This window comes from Bombina bombina, chromosome 3 (genome assembly GCF_027579735.1).
Source record: "Bombina bombina isolate aBomBom1 chromosome 3, aBomBom1.pri, whole genome shotgun sequence".
Taxonomy (NCBI): Eukaryota; Metazoa; Chordata; class Amphibia; order Anura; family Bombinatoridae; genus Bombina; species Bombina bombina.
Window position 1 is genome coordinate 512,942,779 of NC_069501.1, and position 17,190 is coordinate 512,959,968.

General features: G+C 40.2%; 1 protein-coding gene across 2 annotated transcripts in view; it reads right to left on the minus strand.

The window, feature by feature from the left end:
* The window catches only part of CACNA1S (calcium voltage-gated channel subunit alpha1 S), a 572,869-nt gene that overhangs the window by 260,325 nt on the left and 295,354 nt on the right, over positions 1-17,190 (minus strand). For both annotated transcript variants that reach the window (XM_053706913.1, XM_053706914.1), the window contains exons 19-20: positions 6,635-6,764; positions 4,427-4,486 (exon numbers count right to left, since the gene is read on the minus strand). In XM_053706913.1, coding sequence (XP_053562888.1) covers positions 4,427-4,486; positions 6,635-6,764 — 190 coding nt within the window. The remainder of the gene's footprint in view (positions 1-4,426; positions 4,487-6,634; positions 6,765-17,190) is intronic.

The window sequence follows — 17,190 nt, forward strand, 5'->3', positions numbered from 1 at the left end:
TTGCCATATAGATAACATTCGCCTAGATTTAGAGTTCTGCGTTAGCCGTCAAAACCAGCGTTAGGGGCTCCTAATGCTGGTTTTGGCCGCCCGCTGGTATTTAGAGTCAGTCAGGAAAGGGTCTAACGCTCACTTTCAAGCCGCGACTTTTCCATACCGCAGATCCCCTTACGCCATTTGCGTATCCTATCTTTTCAATGGGATCTTTCTAACGCTGGTATTTAGAGTCTTGGCTGAAGTGAGCGTTAGAAATCTAACGACAAGACTCCAGCCGCAGGAAAAAGCCAGGAATTAAGAGCTTTCTGGGCTAACGCCGGTTCATAAAGCTCTTAACTACTGTGCTCTAAAGTACACTAACACCCATAAACTACCTATGTACCCCTAAACCAAGGCCCCCCCACATCGCCGCCACTCTAATAAAATTTTTTAACCCCTAATCTGCCGACCGCACACCGCCGCAACCTACGTTATCCCTATGTACCCCTAATCTGCTGCCCCTAACACCGCCGACACCTATATTATATTTATTAACCCCTAATCTGCCCCCCCCCACGTCGCCGCCACCTACCTACAATTATTAACCCCTAATCTGCCGACCGGACCTCACCGCTACTATAATAATGTTATTAACCCCTAATCCGCCTCACTCCCGCCTCAATAACCCTATAACAAATAGTATTAACCCCTAATCTGCCCTCCCTAACATCACCGACACCGGACCTCACCGCTACTCTAATAAATGTATTAACCCCTAAAGCTAAGTCTAACCCTAACACTAACACCCCCCTACGTTAAATATAATTTTTATCTAACTAAATAAATTAACTCTTATTAAATAAATTATTCCTATTTAAAGCTAAATACGTACCTGTAAAATAAACCCTAATATAGCTACAATAGAAATAATAATTATATTGTAGCTATTTTAGGATTAATATTTATTTTACAGGTAACTTTGTATTTATTTTAACCAGGTACAATAGCTATTAAATAGTTATTAACTATTTAATAGCTACCTAGTTAAAATAATTACAAAATTACCTGTAAAATAAATCCTAACCTAAGTTACAATTAAACCTAACACTACACTATCAATAAATTAATTAAATAAAATACCTACAATTATCTACAATTAAACCTAACACTACACTATCAATAAATTAATTACATACAAATACCTACAAATAAATACAATTAAATAAACTAACTAAATTACAAAAAATAAAAAAAGAACTAACTTACAAAAAATAAAAAAATAATTTACAAACATTAGAAAAAGATTACAACAATTTTAAGCTAATTACACCTACTCTAAGCCCCCTAATAAAATAACAAAGCCCCCCAAAATAAAAAAATGCCCTACCCTATTCTAAAATAAAAATAGAAAAGCTTTTTTACCTTACCAGCCCTTAAAAGGGCCTTTTGCGGAGCATGCCCCAAAGAATTCTGCTCTTTTGCCTGTAAAAAAAACCATACAATACCCCCCCCAACATTACAACCCACCACCCACATACCCCTAATCTAACCCAAACCCCCCTTAAATAAACCTAACACTAAGCCCCTGAAGATATCCCTACCTTATCTTCACCACGCCGGGTATCACCGATCCGTCCAGAGGAGCCTCCGAAGTCTTCATCCAAGCCCAAGCGGGGGCTGAAGAAGTCCATCATCGGGCTGAAGAGGTCCATCATCGGGCTGAAGAGGTCCATCATCGGGCTGAAGAGATCCATCATCTGGCTGAAGAGGTTCATCATCGGGCTGAAGAGATCCATCATCCGGATGAAGTCTTCTATCAAGCGGCATCTTCAATCTTCTTTCTTCCGGATCCATCTTCATCCCGCCGACGCGGAACATCCATCCTGGCCGACTACTTCCCGACGAATGACGGTTCCTTTAAATTACGTCATCCAAGATGGCATCCCTCGAATTCCGATTGGCTGATAGGATTCTATCAGCCAATCGGAATAAAGGTAGGAAAATTCTGATTAGCTGATGGAATCAGCCAATCAGATTGAGCTTGCATTCTATTGGCTGTTCCGATCAGCCAATAGAATGCAAGCTCAATCTAAATGGCTGATTGGATCAGCCAATCAGAATTTTCCTACCTTAATTCCGATTGGCTGATAGAATCTTATCAGCCAATCGGAATTCGAGGGACGCCATCTTGGATGATGTCATTTAAAGGAACCGTCATTCGTCGGGAAGTCGTCAGCCAGGATGGATGTTCGGCATCGGCGGGATGAAGATGGATCCGGAAGAAAGAAGATTGAAGATGCCGCTTGATAGAAGACTTCAGCCAGATGATGGATTATATTTATAATTCAAATACACGTTTCAGTTTTGACCTTTCTGTGCGTTTAAATGGAAAAATAGATTTAGATATAGGGGCCGACTTAACAAATGTTGGACCGATGATGGACCTCTTCAGCCCGATGATGGACTTCTTCAGCCCCTGCTTGGGCTTGGATGAAGACTTCGGAGGCTCCTCTGGACGAATCGGTAATACCCGGCGTGGTGAAGATAAGGTAGGGAGATCTTCAGGGGCTTAGTGTTAGGTTTATTTAAGGGGGGTTTGAGTTATATTAGGGTTATGTGGGTGGTGGGTTGTAATGTTGGGGGGGTATTGTATGTTTTTTTTTTACAGGCAAAAGAGCAGAATTCTTTGGGGCATGCCCCGCAAAAGGCCCTTTTAAGGGCTGGTAAGGTAAAAGAGCTTTTCTATTTGTATTTTAGAATAGGGTAGGGCATTTTTTTTATTTTGGGGGGCTTTGTTATTTTATTAGGGGGCTTAGAGTAGGTGTAATTAGCTTAAAATTGTTGTAATCTTTTTCTAATGTTTGTAAATTATTTTTTTATTTTTTGTAACTTAGTTCTTTTTTTATTTTTTGTACTTTAGTTTATTTAATTGTATTTATTTGTAGGTATTTGTATGTAATTAATTTATTGATAGTGTAGTGTTAGGTTTAATTGTAACTTAGGTTAGGATTTATTTTACAGGTAATTTTGTAATTATTTTAACTAGGTAGCTATTAAATAGTTATTAACTATTTAATAGCTATTGTACCTGGTTAAAATAAATACAAAGTTGCCTGTAAAATAAGTATTAATCCTAAAATAGCTACAATATAATTATAATTTATATTGTAGCTATATTAGGGTATATTTTACAGGTAAGTATTTAGTTTTAAATAGGAATAATTTATTTAATAAGAAATAATTTATTTCGTTAGATAAAAATTATATTTAACTTAGGGGGTGTTAGTTTTAGGGTTAGACTTAGCTTTAGGGGTTAATAAATTTATTAGAGTAGCGGCGAGGTCTGGTCGGCAGATTAGGGGTTAATACTTGAAGTTAGGTGTCAGTGATGTTAGGGAGGGCAGATTAGGGGTTAATACTATTTATTATAGGGTTATTGAGGCAGGAGTGAGGCGGATTAGGGGTTAATAACTTTATTATAGTAGCGGTGAGGTCCGGTCGGCAGATTAGGGGTTAATAAGTGTAGGTAGGTGGCGGCGACGTTGGGGGCGGCAGATTAGGGGTTAATAAATATAATATAGGGGTCGGCGGTGTTAGGGGCAGCAGATTAGGGGTACATAGGGATAACATAGGTGGCGGCGGTGTACGTAATAAGTGTAAGGTTAGGGGTGTTTGGACTCGGGGTTCATGTTAGGGTGTTAGGCGCAGACTTAGAAAGTGTTTCCCCATAGGAAACAATGGGGCTGCGTTAGGAGCTGAACGCTGCTTTTTTGCAGGTGTTAGGTTTTTTTTCAGCTCAAACGGCCCCATTGTTTCCTATGGGGGAATCGTGCACGAGCACGTTTTTGAAGCTGGCCACGTCCGTAAGCACCGCTGGTATTGAGCGTTGCAGTGGCGGTAAATTATGCTCTACGCTCCCTTTTTGGAGCCTAACGCAGCCCTTCTGTGAACTCTAAATACCAGCGGTATTTAAAAGGTGCGGGAGAAAAAAGCATGTGTAGCTAACGCACCCCTTTGGCCGCAGAACTCTAAATCTAGCGGATTGTGTTCACGCCGGTGGAGTTACTTATGAGAGGACACTGATTGGCTAAAATGCAAGTCAGTCAAATGAACTGAAATAAGGGGGCAGTCATCAGTGGCTTAGGTACAAGGTAATCACAGAGGTAAAAAGTATATTAATATAACCGTGATGGTTATGCAAAACTGGGGAATAGTAATAAAGGGATTATCTATCTTTTTAAAAATGTACATTTTTGGAGTAGACTGTCCCTTTAAGCTGCATGGGTATAAGCATTTTATTTTGTTTTGTTTCGCTCATTATCTTTGATATTAATGTTCCCACTTTAGATGTCGAAACTGTCATGTCATAGATCTGTACTGTGCATAAAACTTTAATTAAAAATAATAAAAATCAAATAACCAAAACAAACAAGTGTGTTTTATTTCTTACCTTTAAAACAATTTCAGTGGTAAAAATAACAGTGAAAACAATGTCAAATTTAGACAATATCTACAAAAAAAAAGAAAAAGATAAAAGTTTAGAGAATCTTATTCATAGTAGTGTTTTTTCTCTCAAAATTAATCTTTGAATTAAAAGATAACTGAACTGTAAATCCCTTCTACTTCAGAGGCATACATCTTATTTCTCCATATACATATTCTCTATGAGGCCGATTTAACATGCTGCGAATGCAGCTATTTCAGGCTAGCCGGAAACATAAGCAGCAGTCGTGATTGATACTGCGATTGGCCGTGAATGTGCAGGAGGCGGCATTGCACAAGCATTTCACTAGAAATGCTTGTGCAATGTTAAATGCCGACAGCGTATCAGTCCAACATTTGTTAAGTCGGCCCCTATATCTAAATCTATTTTTCCATTTAAACGCACAGAAAGGTCAAAACTGAAACGTGTATTTGAATTATAAATATAAGCATCTTTTATCAATTTATTTATATTACCAAAAATGCTTCTAGTAAAAATTATTACTTTTTATAAGCAGCATACACACATATGCTGTGAGTGCCCCATGCAGCAGCATTCAAACACCACACCTTCTGCTCAGTGACTTAGCAGTGTATGATAAAAAGTAAGGGCAAGTAGAGTGCTAAATATCTCTTGCGTGCAAGCAAAATTAGCGGTCCACTTTGTAATACCAACGCACGATAATGTGAACTGATATAACAAGTAAATCGTGGTGCAAACGCAAGCTCATTTTCGCATTCATAGGAAGAATTGCGCTCACGAGAGCGCGCTTCCATAGGCATCAGAACCTTGTGCAATGAAGCGGGTAAGTAGCGCAGCGATGAGCAGTATTTTTAAATATGTATTTATATGATTATATAAAGTATATATACATATTAACACATAAATATATATTTATATAATCATATACATACATATATTTACATTGCAGTCTATGGGAGCACACAGTGCCCATAGACCGCAATGTAAAGGCACTTTTCAGTGCCGTTTTTTCTCTAACACCCCACTCCCACCAACTTTAAAGCTCCAAAACTGCCTAGTGCAGTTATTTTTTTATTTGAAAAAAAAAATAAAAAAATTTTAAAATAAAAAACTATAATGCCCTATATTTTGAGGATATTTGGGGCACTTTTAGAAAATTAACCAGAGATCTAATGGAGATCTCTGGTTAATTTTTGGAGCGCTAATTGCTATCGCGAGCTTGCAGTAGTAATAACCAGCCACTTGTAATGGCTGGTTAATTATCTTACGCAATAATTTAGCGCTCCACTTGTAATCTAGCCCTAAGTCTTTACTTAGACAGTCTTTACACACACACTACATAGCATACACTTACACATGCAGATACATACACACTACATAGCATACACTTACAAATGCAGATACACACACACTACATAGCATACACTTACACATGCAGATTCACACACACACACACACACACTACATTGCATACACTTACACATGCAGACACACACTACATATCATACACTTATACAGGCAGATACACCAAAACTACATCGCATACACTTATACATGCAGATACACACACACACTACATAGCATACACTTACACATGAAGATACACACACACTACATAGTATACACTTACACATGCAGATACACACACACACACACACACTACATTGCATACACTTACACATGCAGACACACACTACATATCATACACTTATACAGGCAGATACACACAAACTACATTGCATACACTTATACAGGCAGATACACACACACACACTACATAGCATACACTTACACATGAAGATACACACACACTACATAGTATACACTTATACATGCAGATACACTTACACATGCACAGTGTGTATTACTCAGTCTGCTGTGCAGTGCATGTGTGTTATATAGGGGGCATGCACAGTGTATGGCCTCATAGCATCATCTCTCTGATCCTCTAGTTACACGTAGCATATGTGCATATGCCACTGAAACAGTAATAACTTTTGCTAGAAGTATTTTTGCTAATAGAAGTATATTAGAAAATGCTTCACTTTAAAATTGGAATGCACCAAAGCACATTTAAGTTTTGACCTTTCTATCGTCCTCATATTGCACCATACTTAGTTCCCCCGTATGAACTAAAATCCCTTGTTTTGCCCCTTTTAACTGTTCCCTATTGATGTATGTGTTGTTTATTACCAGGTTACGGAAGGAATCAGGTTGAATAGGATCCTCAGCAGCAAGTGAGATGCTGCTCAGTAGGATGAACAGCAGGATAAAATTAGTGAATGTGGTAGCATTAACAATGCGGTGACAAAGCAGTCGAATCCTGTAGTGCAGGGAAATAAAAAGAAAGTATAATAAAGAAGTAAGAAATGTTATCAGAGCATTACACTTCTCTGTTAAAGAGACATTAAACAATTTGAGATGGTAACATAAAATGATAAATATATACAATATATATATATATATATATATAAAACAATATATTTTAATTATTTATTTTGTCCCCTTTTCCTGTAATTTGATTCTAAAATTGTTTCCTTTGAACATTGCCAGTGAATGCAAATCTCACCAGAGTGGAAGGGGCATATTTTGAAAACATCAATACATTCAGGCTCGCCGGAAAAAGGAGTTAAGAAGCAACGGTCTTAAAGTGAAGGTCAATTTTCATGTGAAAGTGCCCGGTTTTTAAAAAAACTATTAAAAACAGGGGCACTTTCATTCATGAAAATTGACATTGCACCGTATTTTAAAAATACTTACCTTCTTCTTCTGAAACGCCGGATCGCCGTTCTGAAACGATGCCTCGCCTGCTTCTTCCTGGTTTACTTACCCAGCAATAACGAAACCGGCTTCCTCCAATCACAACGTTGCCTCAGGCAATGATGACCCTGGGGGGGGAAGCCGTGATTGGAGGATGCCGGGATTGTCATTGCTGACGTATAAAGAGGCTTGCAACGGGCTGGTGAATCACTGGAGCGGCTTCAAGAAGAAAAGGTAAGTATATTTTAAGAAAACGGGTGAAATGTAAATTTTCATGAATGAAAGTGCCCCTGTTTTTAATAATTTTTTTATAAATGGGCACATGAAAAAAATTGACCTTCACTTTAAGACCGCTGCTCCTTAAAGGGACAGTAAAGTAAAAAAAAATCTTTCATGATTTAAATAGGGCATGTAATTTTAAACAACTTTCCAATTTACTTTTATTACCAATTTTGCTTTGTTTTCTTGGTATTCTTAGTTGAAAGCTAAATCTAGGAGGTTCATGTGCTAATTTCTTAGATCTTGAAGACTGCCTCTAATCGTAAAGCATTTTGACAGTTTTTCACCACTAGAGGGCGTTAGTTCATGTGTTTCATATAGATAAAATTGAGCTCTGGCACGTGAAGCTCCTAAGAGCAAGCACTGATTGGCTAAAAATGCATGTCTGTCAAAAGAACTGAAATAAGGGGGCAGTTTGCAGAGGCATAGATACAAGGTAATCACAGAGGTAAAAAGTATATTATTATAACTGTGTTGGTTATGCAAAATTGGGGAATGGGTAATAAAGGGATTATCTACCTTTTTAAACAACAAAAATTATTGTGTTTACTGTCCCTTTAACTCGCACGCCACCTCTGAGGCGGCGTACAGCAATCAGCCCGATCGGGTTGATTGACACCCAATCTGCAGGGAGCGGCATTGCACAAGCAGTTCATTAGAACTGCTTGTGAAATGTTAAATGCCGACAGCGTATGCTGTCGGCATGCAGCGATGTCGGGCGGACATGATCGCTACAGCGGATCATGTCCGTCCGACTCTTAATAAATTTGTGACGTAACATATGACCTGCCGGTCTCAATCCGACGCAGATCGATGCTTACGTCATTACAGATGTTCCGAATACACATTCGACTCTATCTGACACTTTTTCCCAGTTATCAAACTTTTAACAGGTACGCTTGCAGCTATTCAGATGCAGCATAACTGGTTTTCAATCTGCCACCCTGGAGACCGCGGATGCCATAGAATTCAATGGGAGTCTGAAAGCAGTGAAAATTTTTGTTCGATGCTTCAAGACAAAGAAATATAACCCATTGATTTCTATGGTAGAAAACAAGTAACGTTTACACCTAACACCCTAACATAAACCCAGAGTCTAAACACCCCTAATCTGCCACCCCGACATCGCTGCAACCTAAATAAAATGTATTAACCCCTATCCCGCTGCTCCCTGACATCGCCACAACCTAAAGTTATTAACCCCTATCCCGCCGTTCCCCGACATCGCCGCCACTAAATAAACATATTAACCCCTAAACCTCTGGCCTCCCACATCACTACCACTAACTAAACCTATTAACCTCTAAACCGTCAGCCCCCCACATCGCCAAAAACTAAATTAAGCTATTAACCCCTAAACCTAACAACCCCCTAACTTTAAATTAAAATTACAACATCCCTATCTTAATATAAATTAAAACTTATATGTAGAATTAAAATAAACTATTTTAAACTATTAATTAACCTACCCTAACTATTATACTACAATTAAATTAAAATAACAATTAAATAAACTAAATTACATATTAAAAAAACCTAACCCTACTCAAATTATTTAAATATACTATTAAACATTATTAAAAGTACTAAATTACAGAAAAAAACAAACACTAAGTTAAAAAAACAAACACTAAATTACAAAAAATAAAAACCAAATTATCAAACTAATCTAATAATCCTATCAAAATTAAAAAGCCCCCCCCAAAATAAAAAACCCTAGCCTACAATAAACTACCAATGGCCCTTAAAAGGGCCTTTTGTGGGGCATTGCCCCAAAGATATCAGCTCTTTTACCTGTAAAAAAAAAATACAAACACCCCCCCAACAGTAAAACCCACCACCCAACCAAACCCCCCCGAAATAAAAAACCTATCTGAAACAACCTAAGGTCACCATTGCCTTGAAAAGGGCATTTGTATGGGCACATTTAGCTCTTTTAAATGCCCAGACACTAATCTAAAAATAAAACCCACCCCAAAAAACCTTAAAAAAAACCTAACACTAAGCCCTGACAATCCTTGTACAGTTCTTGAAGTCCAGTTTGAAGGATCCATCCAGCCGGAGAAGTCATCATCCAGGCGGCAAGAAGTCTTCATCTGCCAACAGGATTTGAGCTCTCATTCTATTGTCTGATGGGAACAGCCAATAGGATGAGAGCTGCTCAAATCCTATTGGCTGATTGGAACAGCCAATAGGATTTTAGCAGCTCTAATCCTATTTGCTGATTGAAATCTTTCAGCCAATCGGAATGCAAGGGACGCCATCTTGGATGGCGTCACTTGCATTGAAGTTCCAGTTTACAGCGGTGATCGCAGGAAGAGGATGCTCCACGCCAGATGTCTTCAGGATGGACCTGCTCCGCGCCGGATGTATGAAGATAGAAGATGCCGTCTGGATGAAGACTTCTTGGTGCCTGGATGAGGACTTCTCCGGCTGGATGAAGATGGAAGAGGCCGCCCAGATGAAGACTTCTTGCCGCCTGGATGATGACTTCTTTGGCTGGATGGATCCTTCAAGCAGGACTTCAAGAACTGTAAATGGATTGTTGGGGGTTAGTGTTAGGTTTTTTTAAGGGTTTTGTGGATGTGTATTATTTTTAGATTAGGGTCTGGGCATGGAAAAGAGCTAAATGCCCATGTCCATACAAATGCCCTTTTCAGGGCAATGGGGGAGCTTAGGTCGTTTAGATTTTATTTGGGGGGGTTGTTTGGTTGGGTGGTGTGTTTTACTGTTGGGGGTTGTTTGTATTTTATTTTTACAGGTAAAAGAGCTAATATCTTTGGGGAAATGCTCCACAAAAGGCCCTTTTAAGGGCCATTGGTAGTTTATTGTAGGCTAGGTTTTTTTTTTCTTGGGGCTTTTTTTATTTTGATAGGGCTATTAGATTAGGTGTAATTCTTTTTTATTTTTGATAATTTGTTTTTTTTATTTTTTGTAATTTAGTGTTTGTTTGTTTTTTGTAACTTAGTGTTTGTTTTTTTCTGTAATTTAGTACTTTTAATAATGTTTAATTGTATATTCAAATAATTTAAGTAGGGTTAGGTTTCTTTAATATGTAATTATATTGTTATTTTAATTTAATTGTAGTATAATAGTTAGGGTAGGTTAATTAATAGTTTAAAATAGTTTATTTTAATTCTACAGGTAAGTTTTAATTTATATTAAGATAGAGATGGTGTAATTGTATTTTAAAGTTAGGGGGTTGTTAGGTTTAGGGGTTAATAGCTTAATTACGTTTTTGGCGATGTGGGGGACTGACGGTTTAGAGGTTAATAGGTTTAGTTAGTGGTAGTGATGTGGGAGGCCAGAGGTTTAGGGGTTAATAGGTTTATTGGAGACGGGTCAGGGAGCGGTGGGATAGGGGTTAATACGTTTATTTCAGATGCGGCGGTGTCGGGGAGCAACGGGATAGGGGTTAATAACTTTATTTAGGTTGCTGCGGTGTCGGGAAGTGACGGGATAGGGGTTAAACGTTTTAGTATAGTGGCAGTGTTTAGTGATAGGGTATGAATAAAGTTGGGAAAAAGCCGAATAGACGCGAGATCGATGACTGCTAGTTAACAACAGTCTGATGCTCATCGCCCCGTACTTGGTGCGCGTCTTTTTGCCGTCTTTTTTCATAAATAAGGAGAGTGTATTGTGATCTGTGGCCGCGTTGTTAGGCGATGTTGATGCCGGCGAATGCAACACAGTTGACGGCTTGATAGATATCCCCCAATGTATTTCTTACAATTGCTCATCTCAGTCCTGAAAGAGTGTTGAGACAGGTATGTGTGAAAAACATAATTTATGTAAGAACTTACCTAATAAATTCTTTTTTTTCATATTGGCAAGAGTCCATGAGCTAGTGACGTATGTGATATACAATCCTACCAGGAGGGGCAAAGTTTCCCAAACCTTAAAATGCCTATAAATACACCCCTCAGCACACCCACAATTCAGTTTAACAAATAGCCAAGTATGGGAGTGATAAAGAAAGGAGTAAAAAGCATCAAAAAAAGGAATTTGGAAATAATTGTGCTTTATACAAAAAATCATAACCACCATAAAAAGGGTCTCATGGACTCGTGACAATATGAAAGAAATTAATTTAACAGGTAAGTTCTTACATAAATTATGTTTTCTTTCATGTAATTGGCAAGATTCCATGAGCTAGTGATGTATGGGATAGTAATACCCAATATGTGGAACTCCACAGAAGAGTAACTAGAGAGGGAGGGATAAAAATAGATAAACAGCCATTTTCCGCTGAAAAAAATAATTCACAACCCAAAATATAAGTTTATTCTCATAAATGAAAAGAAAACACTCAAACATAAGCAGAGGAATCAAACTGAAACAGCTGCCTGAAGAACTTTTCTACCAAAAACTGCTTCAGAAGAAGCAAATACATCAAAAGGGTAGAATATAGTAAATGCCCACGAGTGGAGACTGATCTAGTAGAATGAGCTGTAATTCTCTGAGGCGGGGCCTGACCCGACTCCAAATAAGCCTGATGAATCAAAAGCTTTAACCAAGATGCCAAGGAAATGGCAGAAGCCTTCTGACCTTTCCTAGAACCAGAAAAGACAACAAATAGACTAGAAGTCTTCCTAAAATCTTTAGTAGCTTCAACATAATATTTCAAAGCTCTTACAACATCCAAAGAATGTAAGGATCTCTCCAAATTATTTTTAGGATTAGGACACAAAGAAGGAACAACAATTTCTCTATTAATGTTGTTAGAATTCAAAACCTTAGGTAGAAATTGAAATGAAGTCCGTAAAACTGCCTTATCCTGATGGAAAATCAGAAAAGGAGATTCACAAGAAAGAGCAGAAAATTTGGAAACTCTTCTAGCAGAAGAGATTGCCAAAAGGAACAACACTTTCCATTAGACTTGTGCATGGCCGAAAAACAGAATTTATGTTTACCTGATAAATTACTTTCTCCAACGGTGTGTCCGGTCCACGGCGTCATCCTTACTTGTGGGATATTCTCTTCCCCAACAGGAAATGGCAAAGAGCCCAGCAAAGCTGGTCACATGATCCCTCCTAGGCTCCGCCTTCCCCAGTCATTCGACCGACGTAAAGGAGGAATATTTGCATAGGAGAAACCATATGATACCGTGGTGACTGTAGTTAAAGAAAATAAAATATCAGACCTGATTAAAAAACCAGGGCGGGCCGTGGACCGGACACACCGTTGGAGAAAGTAATTTATCAGGTAAACATAAATTCTGTTTTCTCCAACATAGGTGTGTCCGGTCCACGGCGTCATCCTTACTTGTGGGAACCAATACCAAAGCTTTAGGACACGGATGAAGGGAGGGAGCAAATCAGGTCACCTAGATGGAAGGCACCACGGCTTGCAAAACCTTTCTCCCAAAAATAGCCTCAGAAGAAGCAAAAGTATCAAACTTGTAAAATTTAGTAAAAGTGTGCAGTGAAGACCAAGTCGCTGCCTTACATATCTGATCAACAGAAGCCTCGTTCTTGAAGGCCCATGTGGAAGCCACAGCCCTAGTGGAATGAGCTGTGATTCTTTCAGGAGGCTGCCGTCCGGCAGTCTCATAAGCCAATCTGATGATGCTTTTAATCCAAAAAGAGAGAGAGGTAGAAGTTGCTTTTTGACCTCTCCTTTTACCAGAATAAACAACAAACAAGGAAGATGTTTGTCTAAAATCCTTTGTAGCATCTAAATAGAATTTTAGAGCACGAACAACATCCAAATTGTGCAACAAACGTTCCTTCTTTGAAACTGGATTCGGACACAAAGAAGGCACGACTATCTCCTGGTTAATGTTTTTGTTAGAAACAACTTTCGGAAGAAAACCAGGTTTAGTACGTAAAACCACCTTATCTGCATGGAACACCAGATAAGGAGGAGAACACTGCAGAGCAGATAATTCTGAAACTCTTCTAGCAGAAGAAATTGCAACCAAAAACAAAACTTTCCAAGATAATAACTTAATATCAACGGAATGTAAGGGTTCAAACGGAACCCCCTGAAGAACTGAAAGAACTAAATTGAGACTCCAAGGAGGAGTCAAAGGTTTGTAAACAGGCTTGATTCTAACCAGAGCCTGAACAAAGGCTTGAACATCTGGCACAGCTGCCAGCTTTTTGTGAAGTAACACAGACAAGGCAGAAATCTGTCCCTTCAAGGAACTTGCAGATAATCCTTTCTCCAAACCTTCTTGAAGAAAGGATAGAATCTTAGGAATTTTTACCTTGTCCCAAGGGAATCCTTTAGATTCACACCAACAGATATATTTTTTCCATATTTTGTGGTAAATTTTTCTAGTTACAGGCTTTCTGGCCTGAACAAGAGTATCAATGACAGAATCTGAGAACCCTCGCTTTGATAAGATCAAGCGTTCAATCTCCAAGCAGTCAGTTGGAGTGAGACCAGATTCGGATGTTCGAACGGACCTTGAACAAGAAGGTCTCGTCTCAAAGGTAGCTTCCATGGTGGAGCCGATGACATATTCACCAGGTCTGCATACCAAGTCCTGCGTGGCCACGCAGGAGCTATCAAGATCACCGATGCCCTCTCCTGATTGATCCTGGCTACCAGCCTGGGGATGAGAGGAAACGGCGGGAATACATAAGCTAGTTTGAAGGTCCAAGGTGCTACTAGTGCATCTACTAGAGTCGCCTTGGGATCCCTGGATCTGGACCCGTAGCAAGGAACCTTGAAGTTCTGACGAGAGGCCATCAGATCCATGTCTGGAATGCCCCACAATTGAGTAATTTGGGCAAAGATTTCCGGATGGAGTTCCCACTCCCCCGGATGAAATGTCTGACGACTCAGAAAATCCGCTTCCCAATTTTCCACTCCTGGGATGTGGATTGCAGACAAGTGGCAGGAGTGAGTCTCCGCCCATTGAATGATTTTGGTCACTTCTTCCATCGCCAGGGAACTCCTTGTTCCCCCCTGATGGTTGATGTACGCAACAGTCGTCATGTTGTCTGATTGAAACCGTATGAACTTGGCCTTTGCTAGCTGAGGCCAAGCCTTGAGAGCATTGAATATCGCTCTCAGTTCCAGAATATTTATCGGAAGAAGAGATTCTTCCCGAGACCAAAGACCCTGAGCTTTCAGGGGTCCCCAGACCGCGCCCCAGCCCACCAGACTGGCGTCGGTCGTGACAATGACCCACTCTGGTCTGCGGAAGCTCATCCCCTGTGACAGGTTGTCCAGGGACAGCCACCAACGGAGTGAATCTCTGGTCCTCTGATCTACTTGTATCGTCGGAGACAAGTCTGTATAGTCCCCATTCCACTGACTGAGCATGCACAGTTGTAATGGTCTTAGATGAATTCGCGCAAAAGGAACTATGTCCATTGCCGCTACCATCAAACCTATTACTTCCATGCACTGCGCTATGGAAGGAAGAGGAACAGAATGAAGTATTTGACAAGAGATTAGAAGTTTTGATTTTCTGGCCTCTGTCAGAAAAATCCTAATTTCTAAGGAGTCTATTATTGTTCCCAAGAAGGGAACCCTTGTTGACGGAGATAGAGAACTTTTTTCTACGTTCACTTTCCACCCGTGAGATCTGAGAAAGGCCAGGACAATGTCCGTGTGAGCCTTTGCTTGAGGAAGGGACGACGCTTGAATCAGAATGTCGTCCAAGTAAGGTACTACTGCAATGCCCCTTGGTCTTAGCACCGCTAGAAGGGACCCTAGTACCTTTGTGAAAATCCTTGGAGCAGTGGCTAATCCGAACGGAAGTGCCACAAACTGGTAATGCTTGTCCAGGAATGCGAACCTTAGGAACCGATGATGTTCCTTGTGGATAGGAATATGTAAATACGCATCCTTTAAATCCACCGTGGTCATGAATTGACCTTCCTGGATGGAAGGAAGAATTGTTCGAATGGTTTCCATTTTGAACGATGGAACCTTGAGAAACTTGTTTAGGATCTTGAGATCTAAGATTGGTCTGAATGTTCCCTCTTTTTTGGGAACTACGAACAGATTGGAGTAGAACCCCATCCCTTGTTCTCCTAAAGGAACAGGATGAATCACTCCCATTTTTAACAGGTCTTCTACACAATGTAAGAATGCCTGTCTTTTCATGTGGTCTGAAGACAATTGAGACCTGTGGAACCTCCCCCTTGGGGGAGGCCCCTTGAATTCCAGAAGATAACCTTGGGAGACTATTTCTAGTGCCCAAGGATCCAGAACATCTCTTGCCCAAGCCTGAGCGAAGAGAGAAAGTCTGCCCCCCACCAGATCCGGTCCCGGATCGGGGGCCAACATTTCATGCTGTCTTGGTAGCAGTGGCAGGCTTCTTGGCCTGCTTTCCCTTGTTCCAGCCTTGCATTGGTCTCCAGGCTGGCTTGGCTTGAGAAGAATTACCCTCTTGCTTAGAGGACGTAGCACTTGGGGCTGGTCCGTTTCTACGAAAGGGACGAAAATTAGGTTTATTTTTGGCCTTGAAAGACCTATCCTGAGGAAGGGCGTGGCCCTTACCCCCAGTGATATCAGAGATAATCTCTTTCAAGTCAGGGCCAAACAGCGTTTTCCCCTTGAAAGGAATGTTAAGCAATTTGTTCTTGGAAGACGCATCCGCTGACCAAGATTTCAACCAAAGCGCTCTGCGCGCCACAATAGCAAACCCAGAATTTTTCGCCGCTAACCTAGCCAATTGCAAAGTGGCGTCTAGGGTGAAAGAATTAGCCAATTTGAGAGCACGGATTCTGTCCATAATCTCCTCATAAGGAGGAGAATCACTATCGATCGCCTTTTCTAGCTCATCGAACCAGAAACACGCGGCTGTAGTGACAGGGACAATGCATGAAATTGGTTGTAGAAGGTAACCTTGCTGAACAAACATCTTTTTAAGCAAACCTTCTAATTTTTTATCCATAGGATCTTTGAAAGCACAACTATCTTCTATGGGTATAGTGGTGCGTTTGTTTAAAGTAGAAACCGCCCCCTCGACCTTGGGGACTGTCTGCCATAAGTCCTTTCTGGGGTCGACCATGGGAAACAATTTTTTAAATATGGGGGGAGGGACGAAAGGTATACCGGGCCTTTCCCATTCTTTATTTACAATGTCCGCCACCCGCTTGGGTATAGGAAAAGCTTCTGGGGGCCCCGGGACCTCTAGGAACTTGTCCATTTTACATAGTTTCTCTGGGATGATCAAATTCTCACAATCATCCAGAGTGGATAACACCTCCTTAAGCAGAGCGCGGAGATGTTCCAACTTAAATTTAAATGTAATCACATCGGGTTCAGCTTGTTGAGAAATTTTCCCTGAATCTGAAATTTCTCCCTCAGACAAAACCTCCCTGGCCCCCTCAGACTGGTGTAGGGGCATATCAGAACCATTATCCTCAGCGTCCTCATGCTCTTCAGTATCTAAAACAGAGCAGTCGCGCTTACGCTGATAAGTGGGCATTTTGGCTAAAATGTTTTTGATAGAATTATCCATTACAGCCGTTAATTGTTGCATAGTAAGGAGTATTGGCGCGCTAGATGTACTAGGGGCCTCCTGAGTGGGCAAGACTGGTGTAGACGAAGGAGGGAATGATGCAGTACCATGCTTACTCCCCTCACTTGAGGAATCATCTTGGGCATCATTTTCAGTGTCACATAAATCACATCTATTTAAATGAGAAGGAACCTTGGCTTCCCCACATTCAGAACACAGTCTATCTGGTAGTTCAGACATGTTAAACAGGCATAAACTTGATAACAAAGTACAAAAAACG